At 39.7% G+C, this 18,987-nt stretch overlaps 1 protein-coding gene across 2 annotated transcripts in view; it reads right to left on the bottom strand.

The window, feature by feature from the left end:
* The window catches only part of LOC119728204 (atrial natriuretic peptide receptor 2-like), a 68,873-nt gene that overhangs the window by 3,261 nt on the left and 46,625 nt on the right, over positions 1-18,987 (bottom strand). The window contains exons 8-17 of one of the 2 annotated variants that reach the window (XM_038200338.1): positions 17,625-17,772; positions 13,876-14,038; positions 11,972-12,185; positions 10,650-10,737; positions 7,970-8,109; positions 7,161-7,313; positions 6,813-6,911; positions 4,274-4,365; positions 2,230-2,422; positions 669-714 (exon numbers count right to left, since the gene is read on the bottom strand). In XM_038200338.1, coding sequence (XP_038056266.1) covers positions 692-714; positions 2,230-2,422; positions 4,274-4,365; positions 6,813-6,911; positions 7,161-7,313; positions 7,970-8,109; positions 10,650-10,737; positions 11,972-12,185; positions 13,876-14,038; positions 17,625-17,772 — 1,313 coding nt within the window. In that variant the 3' untranslated portion in view covers positions 669-691. The remainder of the gene's footprint in view (positions 1-668; positions 715-2,229; positions 2,423-4,273; positions 4,366-6,812; positions 6,912-7,160; positions 7,314-7,969; positions 8,110-10,649; positions 10,738-11,971; positions 12,186-13,875; positions 14,039-17,624; positions 17,773-18,987) is intronic. The other variant, XM_038200337.1, reaches the window with a different exon arrangement.

Genomic DNA, 18,987 nt, shown 5'->3' with positions numbered 1-18,987 from the left:
ACCTGTGATGTCACCAACTTCAATGCCTATTCAATGCTCATTCTATGCTTAACCCAGATTCAGCATGTCCAGGTGAGAGTGGCCCAAGTAATATTTACACCCTTTCACTTAATTGATTGTATTTCTGGATCTAGGGACCCAAATGGAATCGGGTATAAAGGAGTGGATTAAGAAATAGTCAGGCTTTAATGTAATATCTAACTTTATTGAGGAAAAAAACAATAAACAGTTTTAATTATTTTTCTGTATGATGCACATTTCGGCACACTTTGTATACAATACAATTTCCAGCGGATACCTGGGGTGCATACATTTACAAGGGGCACTAATAAAGGCATATATGAAACATATCATTTTAGTAGTGCATATACTTTTTTTCATTTCAAGATTTCCAATGGTGGCCCCCTCCCCATCCGTTCCCACCGTAGTTACGCCACTGATCATATTTTTAAGTGCTGTTTGGTGCAGTCTGTTATTTTTAAATTACGTGTATGTATTGAGTTTGTTTTAGTTAATCTATAACTATTAGTGAAAAATGACAGAATTGGGAATACCGAGTATTCTCGCATGAACAGAGGTGCAAAGTTCTAGTAGAATTATTAATGATTATTAGTAACATATCTCATCCCATGCCGAAGCAAGCTCGCACGAGGCAACCATGTACGTACCGACAATATTGTTTGGGCGCTTATCAGAAGATAGTCTCTTCCGGGGCTGAGAATATTAAATATTAAGAAGGTGTCTAGACAATAGGTGTCATACATTAATATGAAACGCACAAGCTGTTCACTCTTAGTTACGGTGACTTGGCTTACCAGTGATTCTATCATGATTAAGGCTTCCATACATTGTGGCTTAATGAGACTTGATTACTTCGGTTAATATGTTCAGGATAGCAGATGATGCTTAAGGTCTGGACAGGATGATTAACACTTGTCCTGACCTTGGACAGATCACCGCAATAATTATTCAGTGTTTAATAAGACTTCACTAATGGCGACATGCCTGACAAATTCATAACAGGACGGTGTGATGGCTCAAGCTGTATGCACGCAAATAACGCTTTGGCACGCAAGTAGTTCCTACAGCAAGAATATGGTACAAACTCTGCCAACGGTTCATATATACTGCACAGTGCAATGACTGCACGCCTCTGAAGTTTTCAGTCCAAATTACTGCTAGAGTTGAAATGCTATATAGTCTGGTTCCCTGACCAGACGATCCCCAGACGTCTCTTAATCGTAGCTCAGGTAGCCGTCACATTTTAAATGTATCATGATAATGAAATGTCTGGGTAGCCTGCCCTCCTCCGAGTGCTTACCTGAGGCACAATACCCAAAATAAAGGCACTTAATTTTTTTTGCTGAAATGTGAGCTTCGATTTCATAAAATCAAAACTTTCAAGACTGATGACAAGCATGGCTTGCATTTCTTCTTGTAAAAACTTACACCCGGAAACGCCCGAGCGTTAACGAAAACGCTCGGGCGTTCGTAAAACTTTGAATATTTTCGGAACCGGGCAGAGTCCTGCCGAATTTGGTCACGTGATATTGATGGCCACCTGATCTACATTAGTCAATATAGTTTGACCCTTTAGGTCTGGGAACCAGACTAGGAATGTGCCCTATTGCTCGTCTTCATACGGTCTTCACACGTTGTTGCAAGTATAGGATTAAAAAACAAATGTAATCAGCTTGAGGAAGAATTCACTAAGTTACAGAACTGAAAGGAAGGTGTGGCATGTAGCAAAACAAATCTCAAAGGGCCTCTATAATAGACCTAAGAACTAATGACGCAATGGCTTTGTTTACATATGCGCTTTCCTATGGGAGCGAAGTCGGGACGCCAGACGAAGTAGGGACCGTCTACCACATAGGAAAGCGCACATGTAAACAAAGCGTGACGTCATTAGGTGTCAGGCCTATTGGCGACAATACTACAGGTTCGCAAAGACTTTGAAAAAAAGTTATATGCAAATAATATACATCAAATCTAAACATCTACCCAAAAAAAATTATAGTGTCGACACGGATGACTTAACATTGCGGTTGTAAAATGGGTTTTGAATGAATGAGAAATGTTTTACGATTGGTGGAACCTTCAAAACTAGTCACAAAAACGTTTCTAATTGCTAAATTATCTTTTCCTTCCAATCCTCTCCTCATGAATGCGTGAGAAAAGTTTCTCGTGTAATCTCGCGATATCTCGCGATATCTCGCCTTCACCTACCTGGTAGTGACACCTTGCGATTAGTCGAATCCTCCCCGTCGCTGACAGACAGCTGCTCCCGTGGTGAGCCGGCCGGCTTGTCTGGCTCGCCGTTAAGGACCACATTGGTTGCTGTAAGGAGCGTCTGGGTGGAGTCCGTGGTCGGCTGGTCGTGTTTCCCCTCGACCCAGTATGTGATCATGATGCCCTTGCCCTGAGTATCATTTATCAAGTAAATGGGGTTGAGAGATATTGATGAGATTTGTAGGTTTGCACTGTGAAATCAGCAATAGGTCTATTGCGTAAATTTGCGTTCAGCAACCATCTTTGATGTTCGTTTTGTTATGTTAGTTCATTAATTCATTAACAATGAACGCACAAGAGGTCTACGAATACGTATCCCTGTTGGACAAAAGGACACGCCTCAAAGATGACTACAGTGCAAACGATCTATAACAGTTGCTGTTGCACAATGTGACATGAACTATCTGTTTCTTTCCTGAGTGGAAAAGAAACAACGGTGAAAACCCAAAGTTTGTGGACTGTGTGCTCTTCCCGTCGTCAGGAGACTGACAAGTTTTAAATTGTATTGAGAAGCCGCGCCAGGCTAAACGACATGCAGTAACACTCCTGTCCATGGGACGTGGCGGACACGGCTTACTATAGACCTAATTTTCATGACGTGGCTTACTATAGACCAAATTTTGATGACGTCACAATGACTGCGTTTCAATGTCAAATTGAGTGACAGCGCAGCGAGCCAAAAGTAACATAGATGTATGCATTTAGTGCGGCTAAATGTCACTCAAAATGTGATGTCACATAATTAGGTTATCAAATCCTTCTGCTTTCATTACGCATTGCATATATCGGCCCCTTAGGAATTAAAATGTGCCAGGCTAAACGACATGCAGTAACACTCCTGTCCATGGGACGTGGCGGACACGGCTTACTATAGACCTAATTTTCATGACGTGGCTTACTATAGACCAAATTTTGATGACGTCACAATGACTGCGTTTCAATGTCAAATTGAGTGACAGCGCAGCGAGCCAAAAGTAACATAGATGTATGCATTTAGTGCGGCTAAATGTCACTCAAAATGTGATGTCACATAATTAGGTTATCAAATCCTTCTGCTTTCATTACGCATTGCATATATCGGCCCCTTAGGAATTAAAAAATGACCATAACTCAAAATGACCATAGCTCAAAGGTTTAAATTATTAAGAAAATGCACAAGTGCGATAGTATCTATCGCAAATTGTAAACAGTACTGTTTATCTAAATGTATAGAACGAACATTACTCGGACCTCTTGCCAAAGAACGTCATTCTGTTTACTTAGAGAAAATTGAATACCGTGAGAGAAAATGTTTGTTCTGCAGCAAGTAAGTTTCCAAGTGGGCGGTTTACCATTGACTTCATGAAACATTGAAATTACAACATTTCTTGGCTCCCCTGCCGTTGTAAGTCACTAAAAGCAACGGCGGTACTATAAATTATCACAGCGCGATTCTCTCAAACAGCACGACAAGGGCAACTGGAGTCTGTCTGATACTTGGTGGCAGCAGACTGTATTTTTTGGACAAGATAACAAACACATAACTATACCTACGTATTTTCTAAGTGTTTGTGCACAGTGTTCTCTACCGCGATGGAAGTTTGACCGGAATAACCCCAAGACGAACCCCCCCCCCAACAAACCACCCCCTAAAAACCCAAACCTAATTCTACGTCCTGTTGAGACCAAGGCTTCCACTGTCGGTAATGGTCTTGAAAAGTACTTGCATTCTATAATAATTCATTCAGGATGAATGCGGGAATCCAACTGGGGTTGTTGGGCACGACAATTACCGTGCATGGGTCGCTGTGTAGGCATTAAAAAGCAATCAACACCAAACAACAATCAGTATTTCATAATTCGCGTCCGCCACCATGCGTGTCGCGCCATTTACAAAATGCCCAAGCGGCTCCGTGCAAGCTGCCACTGCTGATAAAATATTCAAACATTGTTGCCCAGGACCAAATGATTTTTTTGGCCCAGACGGGATCCCACGTGTTACCTTGACTGGCATCTCCCCGCGTACCACGGTGTCATAACCGCCCAGAACCTCCAGGATTTTCACGCACGCTTCGCTGGCTTGGATCTTTAGAGCTGTTGGATGTGAGAGGAAATCAAAGAAGTCTATAAGAAGCTGGTGGACACTTAGTCATTGGCTACTGCAAAAACAAATGGATAATTTAGCGGTACACTGCCTTAATATAATCTCGGAATTTTGTGTAACACGAACTATGGCGCCACATCTTATAATTATGCACTGCAAAAACTGTTTAAACAACTTAACACTTTTCATAACACTTTCTTGCTTTCAGTTTGTAAACACGTTTAAATACTAAACATGTTTAGAGTGGGGATGGATAGTGTTAAGCAATTGAACACTGATGTTTAAGAATTAGTCACGTAATGTTTAGCTTCTAAACTTGTTTACAAAGTGATAGCAAGATTGTGTTTAATGGCTAAACACAGTTTGTAGAGTGTGATATTGTCATTGATATCTCTAGTTTTAAAACCACAAAAGCCATGGTGCCACTGACTCTACGGCAGATCCAGTTTGAAATAATAAAAGAAAAGATTATTTTAAATGTAAAACTGAGAACCAAAGTAGTCACTGTCATTTCGCTGAGAATTCGACATTTCTGATTGAGATTCAGCACAATGTCATAGACGTCCACCGATGCTGACTTCAGGCGTCATAATATCGCATAATTCGGGTAGATTCTGCCAAAATGTTCAGAATAATGACATATGACACAAAAGTGGCATAAATAAATGGCTCTAAACAATTGAGTAAATCATTTGGCTGTACCAAGCAAAAATATGCGTTTAAAACTCTACAAAGATAATCATTACCTGCCTCATAATCTCTATCGACAAAATCCACCGTCTGCTAAAAATATTTGAAGTAATCAATTTTTTTCTTTCCTAAGGCTTGAGAATGTGACCACTTCGTGTCCTATGTAATTGTTCTGCAATTAGTCTCGGACGTATAGACGTTACTTTCAGGTCGACGTCTCCCGGTACCGAATAATCTAATAAACCTTACCAAGCGGTCATAATGGCTTCATTCGGCTGGCAATCTGACTTTCTGGCAAGCCGACTGCCATGACAGACTACCTTCGTGCATTGTATGTTTTGTCTACAATTACTGTATGTTATTTCATGTCTGATGCGGTAAAAAATACGACGGCGGTAATTGGTCGCACATGGCCATGTGTGGCTCACAGACGTTCAAGTCAGGCCAATTAAAAGGCAAATTGCCACCGTCCCTGACATCACAAGACGTAATTCAAGATCTGACAACATATTGAAGATGAGGTTTTAAATCGGTATGAACATATGAAATTTGTTCAGAAAATCCTTTTTAAAAAACAAATTCTATAACGAATAGGCAAACGGCAGGGTTCTTTATTTTAAAAATAAAGTACAGGCCTCCTTCGGGCCTGTAACCGACTGAGTTATCTTAAACAAGACAGCTGTCAGAATCCAAATGATGACAAAGCTACAATTCTAAATTCCCAGCGAAGGGAAGCCACATATCAATGATTTGTACAGTCGAATTTTATCTAAACCTACATGCCTCCGGTCACATTTATCTTGACATTGATTTGAACAAAATAGAACGCGGCAAAATGGATGGATTCAGAAAATGCCTTCAAATAAAAAGGATAAGTAGGTCTATACTTAAATGTTCTAGATTCTAGCGAGGGAAAGGTTGCTTATGCCTGGAAAGAAGAATGGATGGCTACAACGAGTATGGTACTGTTAAATAAACATTTAAAACCACGGAGGTTTCGAGCTGTCACGTCTGATATCTTGTCAAGTTGCTCAAAGTTGCATCGGTAGCTTTCAATGGATCGAAATATCTGTTACAGATTGTAAATTTGACAGCAGCTTACCGAATGTAAACGAGTGCACAACAAGTGTTCTAATTAATGAGCACAACAGGTTTTACTCATGACATCACTACATACACTTGTCATATACTCCATCACACGAGGCATACCTGGACAGAAAGAATTATCTATCTGGTGCTAGTTGCCAAGGCACAAACAAGAGCAACGATCTAATTACTTTTTTCTTGTTATGAAAAAAGGACCAAGATGGAGTGACTGCAGAGCTATATCGTATAAGATTTGAAGATTTTGAATGGTGAGATCTTCAAAAGTGGAAATCTGCGACGATGCCGTGTGACGAAAAATTGTGTTTTTTTAGTAAAGTATAATTCTGAGAACTTGCGTGAACCCCTACAACAGATGTTCTTATGACGTCAATGAAGTACGACGTCATTTTTGTTTTGCAATACATGTTTATACTAGCGTATATGCCGGGATGTAGTGTAAAATGTGGACTCATTGAAATACGGACTCATTGGTTGTATTGCGCATGCCTTAATTAGTGGACAGGTAGACCAGAATAGCGACAAATCATTGAAAGGTAAAAGTGACCAGATTCCATATGAGTTCAAATTTTCACGTGACACCGTTGTTTTGTTTTGCTTTGTTTTTAAATAAAAACACGTCGTGACGTCAGAGGTTTCATACCTTCCCCGGTAGACTCCATTCTAGACGCCGTATTGACCGTATCGCCGAACAGACAGTATCTGGGCATTTTGAGACCCACAACCCCCGCTACAACGGGACCTGTGATTGGTGGAAAACGATCGACAGAAATGTGTTACACATCTGCATCAATGAGCGCCTCTAACTTGTCTTGTATAGAACTCCTATATTTTGAAGGTTTGTGGAAAATACGGAAATACAAGTATTTATATAATTGGTGATGCTCAAATGAGCTCTTCTGATCTAACGGAGGCTATGATTGGTCAAAACACAGGCTTATACTCTCTCAGAGACCGAATGTGACCAATACCATTTCAGCTACGTGTTTACCTGAATGAATACCCGCTCGAATTCTGAGCTTGACATTCTGCCTGTGTGGGATAATAAACGTTTCACAGACTTGAACCAAGTCTAAGGCCATGCTAGCGACTTCTCCTGCGTGGAGAAGACCGTTGCGTTTTGGAATGCCGGAAACCACCATATCTGAAAAGAAAAGACAAAAATCAGAGACGCTGTGACAAGTACTTCCAAATAGGCTAGCCCTAATCAGATTCAATATTTTCAAAGTAACTTATCATTTTGCTCAAATTTACCGCGCATTGTCTAGCTTTTGCCAAATGTTTCCCGCCATCTTCAATTTTATTCAGGAACTATATAGCCCAATTTCCTTCCAAAAACGCGGGAAAATAAAGCAACGAGTTAATGTTGTCGCATAATATGGATGAATTTCTCTTTTTCTTTTCTTTATTTAATATACATGAATGAGATCGATGATTCAAAAATAAGTCTGAAAATTGGATGAAATGTCTGAAACATGTATCGCTTTCTATTTCTGACAATGTCTTTCTCTCAGATTCAAAAAGTCTGATTTCAGACAAAAGTCTGAAAAATCTCATGCCTGAATGCCTATTAATAGTAAGTTCATCAAAAGACCAGACGTAGAATTCCACCTTTTACTTCTTTCTGACGATTCATAATTGAATCGAGATATTCACAGCCAGTTCACCCTCGAAAGATATTTGATACTGAAAGGACAGATAGGCCCTAAGTCAGGCCATGCTCGTATAAATGCAAACAGAAGCAAAAATCAAATATCATGTCTCAGATTACACGACGGCTGTTTTTGTTCTTTTTCTTACATGCATCTCCAATGGTTTCCACTTTATAGACGTCGTACGCGTCGATGATGGAGTCAAACGTCACGTATAACTTGTTGAGAAGAGCCACTACTTCATACGGCGAACTGCCGCTTGAGAGACTAGTGAAGCCCACAATGTCACTGCACAAGAACACAATATGCAACAGAAATGTAAGTTCGCTGATATTTTGAAACCAGAAATCGACAATTTTACAGGGTGAGTCAGAATGACTTGGACCCAAGTTTACCATTTTTTGGTGGTAAATAAAGTATATTGAGAAAAAACTGAGTATTTCATATGAATGGTTATTACCTTGTCTTCCACGGGAATTTTGAATTTTTCAAATTAGTGGCTGTGGTGACGACTAGTGCCATTTTCATAGAAGTGGCTTATTTTCCAGTGTGCACATAGAATTGGTTCTGCCTTTTTTTTTTATAAATGTGTCAATAACTTCAAATGAGTCAGTCACTATGACAATGTTTGATTTCTTATTACACTGCTTCACATCAGTACGCGATTTCAATAAATTTTTTGAACCATGGAACCGTGGTCGGATTTTTTTTTAGCGTGTGTTCTTTGCTAGCGCTTTTCTTCAAAATGGAACAATGGATATACATGAAACTTTCACCAAATGTGTCCAAAATACCAGCCTATAACATATCTCATTTGCACTTGTTTTGATAATCGCTACATATTGTTAATATTTTCTTGAATTGGGGTCCAGATCATTCTGACTCACCCGGTAGGGCTTTTACATCCCAGATGGTGGATGGATGTATGAAATGAGAACCTAAGTCCTTTAATATTGATACACGACTAAGTTGATTAAAATTCGAGTCGTTCTCTCAATACAATTGAAAAAGGTGAAAGCCACCGTATCGTTCCTGAAGTGTCATTTGAAAAGGTTATCATGACATATCGTCATTATTATTTGAAGGTGACTTGCCACACACTAATAAAATCTTATAAACATGTCAAATTTGCCAAAATAAAAAATAAAATTCTCAATCAGCTGACTAGAGCTTGTCAGAGTCAGACTTTTTTTTTACAGTCAAATTTGACAACGTGCAGCCTTTTAGGAGAGTACGAGAAATGAATTAGTAAGTTGGTTTCAGTTTCTGCCTACTCAAAATATCAAAAGTTAATGCGTAATTATTGTTCAAATAAGATATAACTTTTTTGGGCCATTAAGATTTTTCACATGCAAATAAAACAGGCACTATAGCTAGGAAGCGGAGATCATATTAACAAGTCAATAATAACATACTTATAGTACTACATTAACAAAAATGAAGACTGCAGGATTAAATCGACATATTAGAGCATGTCGTTACAAATGGATTACACGCACAGTAAAACCGTTCTCTCAGGCAATCCCTGAGATAAAAACAGCATTAAAAGCTTTCTTCTTCGCAAACAGTCTTCGACTTTTCCCCTTTAAATAACATTACACGGCTGGCCGGATGACCAAAATAGAGGCACATTTAAATGTGTTTTTTCACACCCCCGCGAGGGCCCGGCGATAGGCAGGATGTATTATGTCTTGGAGTGATGCAACTAGATTGGAGCAATGACACTTGAGAAAATGGCCCTGCTTGTCGTGTTGCTAAACGGAACCCTTAAAAGCTTTTTGATTCGTTCTCCGTCGGTAAACTAGGTCAGCCAGCCAACTGTCAATGCTGTAGGCTCCGCACTACTGTTCTGTGACGTGTTGATGCTTCAAATGTTACCATCGATTCTACCTTTAAAAGAACGTCTCTTGTACCGTTAATAACATTTTGCAGCACGTGGAACTTCAGATGTTTGAAACCAGTTGCGTTGAGCAATTGGTTTTCAACCTATACACTTTACATGTTTTTATTCATACAATTGCAATTTGAAAATGTATCATGATAAAATTGTATGCCGCAACCTATATTTCAGAATGCTAAGTGGAAACCTGTCTATTTTTAAGCTGAAATAAATGTTCAATTTAAAACTAAAAGAGTAGTCGCATGTGTGCGTGATACAGCTATTTGTTATGTATTAATGCAACAGTTGAAATTAAGATTGCTTCCAAAGTGATCACTTGGTTTTACCATAAGTCATTGGCGGTTATCAACCTATTTACGCATATGCCTACAAGGAGACTACTTTGAATATTAACTTGTGAATTCTTGGTTTCAGTGTGTCAAATACCCTTAATGTTACTTGATAATGCCAACCAACATACCTGTCAGTCAACATACGCTTGAGTAACCCTTCCACATTAAATATCTGTCCGGAATGACCACAAATCCCCCAAACATATCACTGCCACATGCTTTAATTCCACGCCAAGTCATGACAGGTCTCCCAACAGCAAGACACAACATTCACACATCGAGAAGAGCGAAGATGTCCCCTTCACAAAGAAACATTGAACATTACAGCGAATGGTCTTCATGCCCGCAGAAATTTAAAATTTAAAAGGATTAAACAGGGAGACATCCAACAATCTGAGCGGCAATGAAAAAAGAAGAAGATGTGCTTCGCTTCAGCTTTCACATTTCTTTGTCAATATTTCACTGGCTCTACGCACTTCCCCGCCCCGCCAAATTGCACATTCATCCAGGAGCTCAAATGATTTGCCCGAAGCGGGAAAGTCACTCGATTTTATTTTATCTTTCCTTCAAGCGTAAAAAACCTGACTCGTCCGTACCTGAAAAAGATTGTGCAGCTCTCAAAAGCCTCAGCCTTGCTGGTGATTCCTTGACGAAGATTGTCTGCGACTGGTTTGGGAAGCATACCTATATAGCAAGTACAAGATGAATAGGGATAAGTGGTAAGATGCAGGATCAACAGATCAACCGTGGAATTCAGCATCCATTTGGATAAATAAAAAGGCTAGTAGCGGAGACAAAAGGCTCGTTACCTTGCGTTCAATGGCTCCAGAAAAAAATAATGCAGACAACATTTCATGCGATTTTTAAACTATAAAGTTGGGATGGTCAAACAGAACGTCGTTCGATAAGTAAAATTTACTTGTAATTCCAGATTCGGGGTAAATGCTTAACTTGGAATGACACGCTACAGTTCCTTAAAGATGTTTGAAGAATTTGGCTAAATTGGCGTCAGTGATAACTTTTACACCACACACTTATACCTAAAAGTAATCGTTTGTTTTGAGTTCTCAACAATAACGTCTTACGGTGAATAATGCACTTGTTGTTGTTGTTGTTCGTGAAAGCATTAAGTTGTCCCTCATTACCAAACGAAGCTTTTGGATGTTCCAGAACAGGTTTCTTCAGGCTTACGAACTACAGTGCCTTGGGGCGCTTTTGAGGAATCCTTGGTTACAATAATAACAACATAATTAGGTCTATCGTTTACAGATTCAAGAGGTGGATGAAGTATTTGTTTGTCTAGAGATGGTTGAGGTAAACAAGTGCAGAATTTTCAGAATGCGGGTGAGGTATTGACGTCAACACAGAGATCAATGACCATAATAAATGAAACCAGACTATCATGTTGTTTCAGGACATTGGTCGATTAGTACAATGATCAGAGGGCAAGGGTGTGGTCAGCCACCTCTGCCCCCTAATCCATCCTTGGGTTCAATATATGACACAACAAAAATCCACACAAGGATTTACTATATTTGCAAAAACATTAGACCTTATTCACGAGGGAGCCATTTTCGATCGTATTCCCTGAATCTATTTTATACATTGTAAACTGTGGAATGGGATGGTGCCATACTATTTTGTGCTTGGAGCGCGTTCCAAGCCTCACTTTAATATTTTTTTTTAAATGTGGCTTAAAGCATTAGGTTGTGTTAAATCACAAAGTTTAAATTGTTCATCAAAGCAGACTGGTATTAATTCGTAATGAACTGTTATTTACTTGCTTTCATTTCTACTCACAGGTTCCAAAAATACAGAGTTTACGTCGCTTTCCATTTAAAATGGCCGACTCGTGAATAATGGCCGCACGACACTGCATCCTACAGTCTGGTGCCCTAAGCATCCTTTATCGACTTACTGTACAGCAGTCTGTCAGTCTTCTGTTTCTCTAGCTCTAGATCCTGCGTCCGCTCTGCCACTAGCGCCTCCAAGTGTTTGGAGTATTTCTCCATTAATTGCATCATCATGTCGACAGGGCTAAGCTTGTTGGGGTTGATGGAGTGTAACGTGGACTTGATTTGGGAGAAGGCGGGACGCAGGGTCGGGTTGGTCTGCCAACATCGCTCGATCAGCTATTTTCAGGAGGGTAGTTAGCAGGAAAAGACAAGGAAAACGAGTTAATTTCGGAACAGAGTAGGCCCGTAGCTTGAGGGAGACAAGACCAAAGATAGTTTGAGAAGAAAGCAAAAGTGCAAAGAAGTTAAGAATATAGGGTAAGGGGAAAATGAAGTGGGTAGAGTTACCTTTCTATCTAAACAGATATATATTTATTTTCCTTTTTTTCTTAAAAAAAGAAGATTTACACAAATCCCAGCTCATTGGTCCTACTAAAAACCATATACGGGGTACGTTAAAAAGACAAACACACCGGTAAATAGGACAAACTACACATTATACAAAAGAAAATTCCATAAAGTGCACGCAATCAAGTATAAAATTACCAATACAAAAGGAACATTAAAACGATACACCTAAAATTGGACCTACAGGTTTTCTTCTTTGAAATGCACTTGAAATGACAGTACAGGGGGAAATATTGAAGTGATGGCAAGTACGACAATATACCTCGCTTAATCCTCAAAAATAACCCGTGGCAAAAAAACCCCCAAAAACAAATCTCCGAAATTTAAAAAGGACGCATAAAAAAATCGACGATCGTAACCCAAGTAAAACTTTATTTCAAAAAGCCGGTCACAGGGCTATACTCTATCAACCCACTGTGGCTCGGATCTGGCATTATAGATCACATACGAAGCTGCTAAAGCCAATTTGCTAATTTCGTTGGGTACCTTTTTTGCAGACCCTTTACCCACGTGTTTTAGAAACCTTTTGCACTGTTCGTTGTAGTTGTTTTTGTGTGACAACGCCATGGCTTCCTACCTCTACAGCAGACATTAAGTTGATAGTCGAAGTTGTTAGATGTAATGTTACTTTGTATTTTAGAGTACGTTCCAGTTTTTGTCTTGCCTTTATAATGTTGGGCTCAAACGGCACAGTCAATTCCATTAAAACCACTTGACGGCCATGTGGGAAATGCAGGACAATGTCAGGCCTCTCAGAGGTAGGTATACTTGCTGGCCAGTGCCCCCATTCATACCCATGCCTTGAAGGTATGCATAGCGCCATGTTTATATTGTTTGATACTGCAGGGGACTTTAGGGTCTACAACTAAGCATGCTAGAACACTGTTGTGTCTGTATGTGAATTGTGAATCGACCCCGTTCAAGAGCCACTGGACACATATTGCGAATGTGAAGTAGGGTTCCTCTACCTCCACAGAGGCTGCACTTGCCACTTAACTTTTTTGCCCCATAACATCAAGTTATGTCTTGTAGGTAAACTGTCAATGGTAGCCAATGCTATAACGGCCATCATGTGTAATTTAACTTTTAAGTCTGAATAAAGTTGTCTCATTTATTCTGCTTTTCCAATTTCAATATAAGGAGAAATGAAGTTTGAAATGGTTTAATTAGTGAAAACTAAAAAGTCCAAGTATGGAAACATTATAGACATCGTGCAGCCACGTGACTGTCAGGTGATTTTAATAGATGTTTGACGACAAGAACACGCACTGCGCATGCGTTATGCCATTCAACACATTGTTCAGTCGGTCCAGCGACGTCATCTGCCGTGCACAGCGGCCATAAGGAGAAGTTTTAAGACAAGTCTAGATATATACCTCGTAGTTCAACAAGACAATTGAATTCATAGGCATAGTGTGTAATGAAATTAAAGTTGAGATTTGAATCCTTTTATCCAAACCTTTTTGTAATCTTCGGGGCACGGGCATCTTTCGTCATCCGGCATGACGTCAGAGGAGTTAAGGTCGGGAAGAGAAGGGCGCCACCTACCGTCTACCTTATCGAGGTCCTGCGATTCACAGGGCTCGTTTCTGGTGGCGATTTCCACTAATATTACTGCGAAACTAGGAAGAAAGACAAATGATTTGGGTTAGCATTTTTACCCGTAGGTTTTATTTCAATTTTTGTTGTAGTAAAAAGGCTCGCGAACCTGCCCTATAGGTTATCATACCTCCAAACTTTAAGCTCCATATAGAGTGTGAATTTTTGGTGTTATACCGGTCAGTCGACTAACTGCATATTTTTAATATCTTTTTGAGGCATTGACACATTTTGGCAGATATGGAGCGCCCGGTCTGTCAAATAACCACCTAAAACAACAAAATGCTGAAATACAGATTGATCGAGCTGAGCTAAGCGCGGATTCCTTTGACAGGCTGCTCGACAAACAAAGTGTCACGGCTGGCAGAAGGAAGGAAAAATAGAATGGACCTGGAAAACAAGCACCAAAAAATATCGGGAAAAAAATTCAGCTGGTTTGACCAGTGCCTTGTCTGATATTGAACGGAGTCAGAGACAGCTTCAAACGGCGGGGCGGCAGCCGGCTGGAAATCCCGCCGAGATTTAATGCGAACGCACGGGCATTCGTCACATTTTGACGTGTATGGATGAGCGCATAATCTTCCCCAACCCTGCACATTCCGAAGTCATTCAACTGTTCCCAGAATTCAATCACCGAGAAAATAATAAATCTCCGAGACAGAGAGAGAGAGAAGGGACGGGAGAGGAGTACCGGCTAATTGGGTCTGGCGGGTGGAACATGATGCACGGTCACACCACAATGTCAAATGTTACCCATATGCGTGAAATAAGAATCGTCAAAACCGACTTATGTTACCAAAACGAAAAAACATGAACCAGACATTCCCAGCAGATGAAATTTATCATTTCTGCTGGTAGACATACTCCGTAGTTTGTGTATTACATATTACTGTTTACCCTAGCCCTTATCGAAAATGACAACCAACTCTAATGAACAGAGATTGATTGAGATCCCGGTATTAAGAATTAAACAGTAAAGTATAATTAAACACAAAATTATCATAATGATGAAGATATTTGCTGGTACAAGAATGTTCATACATTTATTTTAATACTGAAATAAACCGTTGCTGCAGTGCAAGTATCTAACCACTGGATACAGCATAGTCAAAATACTGACTGGTTTCTGAGGAGTAGTGACCGGAAATCCGGTCGCAATGAAGCACAAGACGATCGTTTTAGCTTTTAGACAAGAATATACTCACTTTAGAGATTTTCAAGTTAATAATTCTGTTATTATATATTTAATAAATATATTTATTTTTGCTGGTTTTATTTAACAGTTAAAGATGGACTGTCGTCCGGAATTTGTCAAATATAAGTGTTTTAGATTGTTTACTAACCAAACGTCACAGGCGACGCCGAGGCTGCTTCCCAGGCGAAGCGGGCGAAGTGAAACCTCGTAATGCATTATTTGAAAGTGACTGGCATGCAAAGCAATGAGGGGAATCAGGTCCCACAATAGTAAGAGCATTGTGTATTGATCGACGTTTTTGAAAAGAAACATGTGAGACTCGAATCGAGACTAGCAGTCCAATTGTTTCTATAGGATCAACAAGTAATCCGAAATTCCTTCGCGCCATTTTAACGCGAAAATGCTGCAATAAGTTTTCAAGGTATAGTAATTTTGTGTGCACGATTATTCTTTGATTTTCCAATGATTATCATGTCGTGCATGGGAACTGTGTTCTAGTGCCCGAAAAGTGCTTCTTGAAATACTATCTCTAGTATGACTGGAGAAAGCAGTATCTCAAGTTTGTGTTTAGTTTATATAAATGTGCCCTTAGTTTACTACATATGTGAATTTGATAGTGTGAATTGCCCAACCTGTATGGAAGTCAATATATCGACTCGGTTCTTTCTGACAGCATTCAAGGGAATTGTTACATGCAATAATCGCTCGAGGGTAAACTGCATGCCGTTTTTTTACACAAGATATTGGAAGTACAGGGTGAGTCCAAAAAAAGGGAACCCAAATGGTGCCCCCTATTTTTAAAAGAAGTTCTGCATGTATATAGCGCTTTCCAGATCTAGAATATGAAAGCCCAATTAATAAGCTTTCTTTTAGTGAAAGATTCATTCAAATCGCTCATGTACTTTTCCAGTTATGGAATTAGGAACACAAACACCGTTTTTATGCTTGTTCACGGATCACAATAAAGGTTAGTGATGTTTCAGCAAAACGAATGCTATTCACATATCAAAAAACACATCAGAACACTCTCATAACCATGATAACTGGCACTTACCAGAACATTTATTTAAAACCTTGCTGCCACCAATGTTAAAATAACATGCTTTATAATGTCAAGATTTTATAGTCTTGCCCTGCCTTCTACTTGGCTACCCCGGAGACTTATGTGATTATTCTGATATCATTTTCAGGACACGACATGGCTTCATTTTTACTGAAATATCACGTACCTTAAATGCTATCCGTGGACAAGAAAAAAAACCCGGTCTTTGTTTCCAAAATTCCATAACTGGAAAAGTACATGAGCGATTTAAATGATTCTTTCACTAAAAGAAAGCTTATTAATTAGGCTTTCATATCCTAGATTTGGAAAGCGCTACATGCAGAAATTCTTCCTAAAATAAGGGGGCATCATTTGGGTTTCCTTTTTTTGACTCACCCTGTAGTGCAGCAACTTTTCCGCATCCGTAAAATACATACAGCATAATACACACATAATTTAGACAGCAATGTTATTATTATCTCAACGCACAAATCATTAAATGACCGATTTTTATTTAACCATTGAACGAAAGTCACGTAGGCCTAACGTTTGAAAACAAGTCAAAACAAAACGATATCTTTGCTTAAATTGATACTTGATGTATGAATAAATACTTGTGCAACTTTTGTAATCGGCTGAAACTATTTCTCGAAAATGCAGTATCGCATAAAAGTTTCTCTTTGCCCAGTTATATGGGCTGCCTTATAAACACAGATATTTGCCAAGCATAGAAAATGTTGCTTACCATAAACAGATTACCAACCAAAATGTTATTCAGTGTGCATTGTTTGTCACTGGTTCCCTGCTGTTTTTAAGCTCAGGTAGGAACCTCTACATGCCACTTGCTGGTCGGTCTGTCTGTCTGTCTGTCTGTCCCGATAATTGACCAAAAGTATGGTGTTCCATATGTGCCATCGGCGCCGCTTTTTTCGGCATCGCATTTTTAAGCTCTGGCAGGGATCATGTTGACCTATTTCTTGCAAGACTTTCATGCAAGACTTCTTGCAACACGGCCAGAGCTTATTGTGCATTCGCATCTTCACATCTTCCTCGAACAAGGTGGACGCCATTTTGTGTAGTGGTTGGACGGTATCCAGAAGGAGGAAATGTCCCAAAAAATGGGCGGGTGCGATTTTTAGGCTTAAGCAGGAGCTTCTACAAGTAACTTGGTGGTCGGTCGGTCGGTCGGTCGGATGGTCTGTCTGTCCCGAAAATTGACTAAAAGTATGGTGTTCCACATGTGCCATCGACTTCGCATTTTTTTTCGCCAGAGCTTTTTGTGCACTCGCAATTGTTTTTTTTGCCAGGCACAACAAGTTGCTTAGTATAATTGTCTGCTTAGGTGCTACATGCAATCGGGTCTTGGTCTTACCTATAAACATCTACCGCTGGCGTAATTGCAGAGTTGGGAAACTCCAGGATTTCTGGAGGGAGGTAGACCCGGGCAACCAAGGCGGCGTAGGTCTCGTTCTCCCCCGGCTGAACCCCCTCGATTTTACGGTAATCTCGGAGACCGTAATCTGACCATCAACAAAGGGGAGAAACGTAAGTCAACCGTGGTCCAGTTTATGGTAATGAAGTTAGGGAATATGTCTTGCTGGAGCCACAGACTTTATAAACGGTTTAGACACGTCTCACGGTGACTGCTCTATGTTCCGACACCCTTATGTTCCGACACCCCTATATTCCGACAACCCTATGTTCCGACAACTCGCACATAACATTGCGTTATTCCAGGTAAGGGTTAGGGTTAGGGTTAGGGATAGGAATATGTGCAGTCGGAACATGTCGGAGCATAGGTGCGTCGGAACACAGGTGTGTAACCCGTCTCACCGTAGTACCACATGAGCGAACATCTGTGCGCTTGTAACGTATAACCATGCTTTTCGTTTCTTATTCGTTTATGGGCAATCGCTTTCATTGTTTGGTCATTTAAATTAGTAAGATCTTTTAATCGATATATTTTCGTATTTTTCTCTGAGGTTCATTTTCCCCCAAAATCTTGATGACTGTAAAATTTACAATGTTACAAATTAACCGATATGAGGGAAACAAGATCTAATTACGAATTAATTAATTTAAAGGGACTAAGATAATTTATTTTTCACTGTTGATCTTTTCTGACTTGTTAAACGTTTGAGTAAGGGGCATCTTTACGTTGACGATTTCTTGACGTGCAAGACATGGCGACACGTAATGTTTGGCAATGGTTGTACTATCGGGAACACTTCTCTTACGTTATTTCTTAAATTATTTCTTGCGTATGTCTGGCCGAACACTTACCGTATTCACAAGGCCCATGCAAAGTCAGTTTTCAATGCAAACCTTGAAAATACATATTTGCAAGTTTTATTTTCCATTTTGAGGGGTGTTTTGGTGCCTTCTCCGTTTTTATGCTAATGCAAAGTTTCATATTCATTAGGAAACCTGTGATGGCATTCCGGGCATGATTAATGTTACACGACTATTTCAGCAAAACAAATTGCTAGAATTTTGGATATTTTGCTGTCATAAATGTCTGTTATTTGGTGATTATATGATGTGTCAGTACATGGCAGTAAGCCAATGACCAATCCTTTCCCACAAATGTTTTCAATTAGCAAATTGTGGATGAATAATTTGAAAGACAAAACCCTAAACTGAACAATGTCTTCCTGAAATGACATCATAGTAACAGCGCGCTCATACGTAGTCCAGAAAAGCATGGAAAAAAATTTAAAGAAGTGCACTTTTGC

Source organism: Patiria miniata, unplaced genomic scaffold (assembly GCF_015706575.1).
Source record: "Patiria miniata isolate m_02_andy unplaced genomic scaffold, ASM1570657v1 HiC_scaffold_20, whole genome shotgun sequence".
Taxonomy (NCBI): Eukaryota; Metazoa; Echinodermata; class Asteroidea; order Valvatida; family Asterinidae; genus Patiria; species Patiria miniata.
Note: the sequence above shows the minus strand (reverse complement) of the source record. Positions and strands in the feature narration are given on the sequence as shown.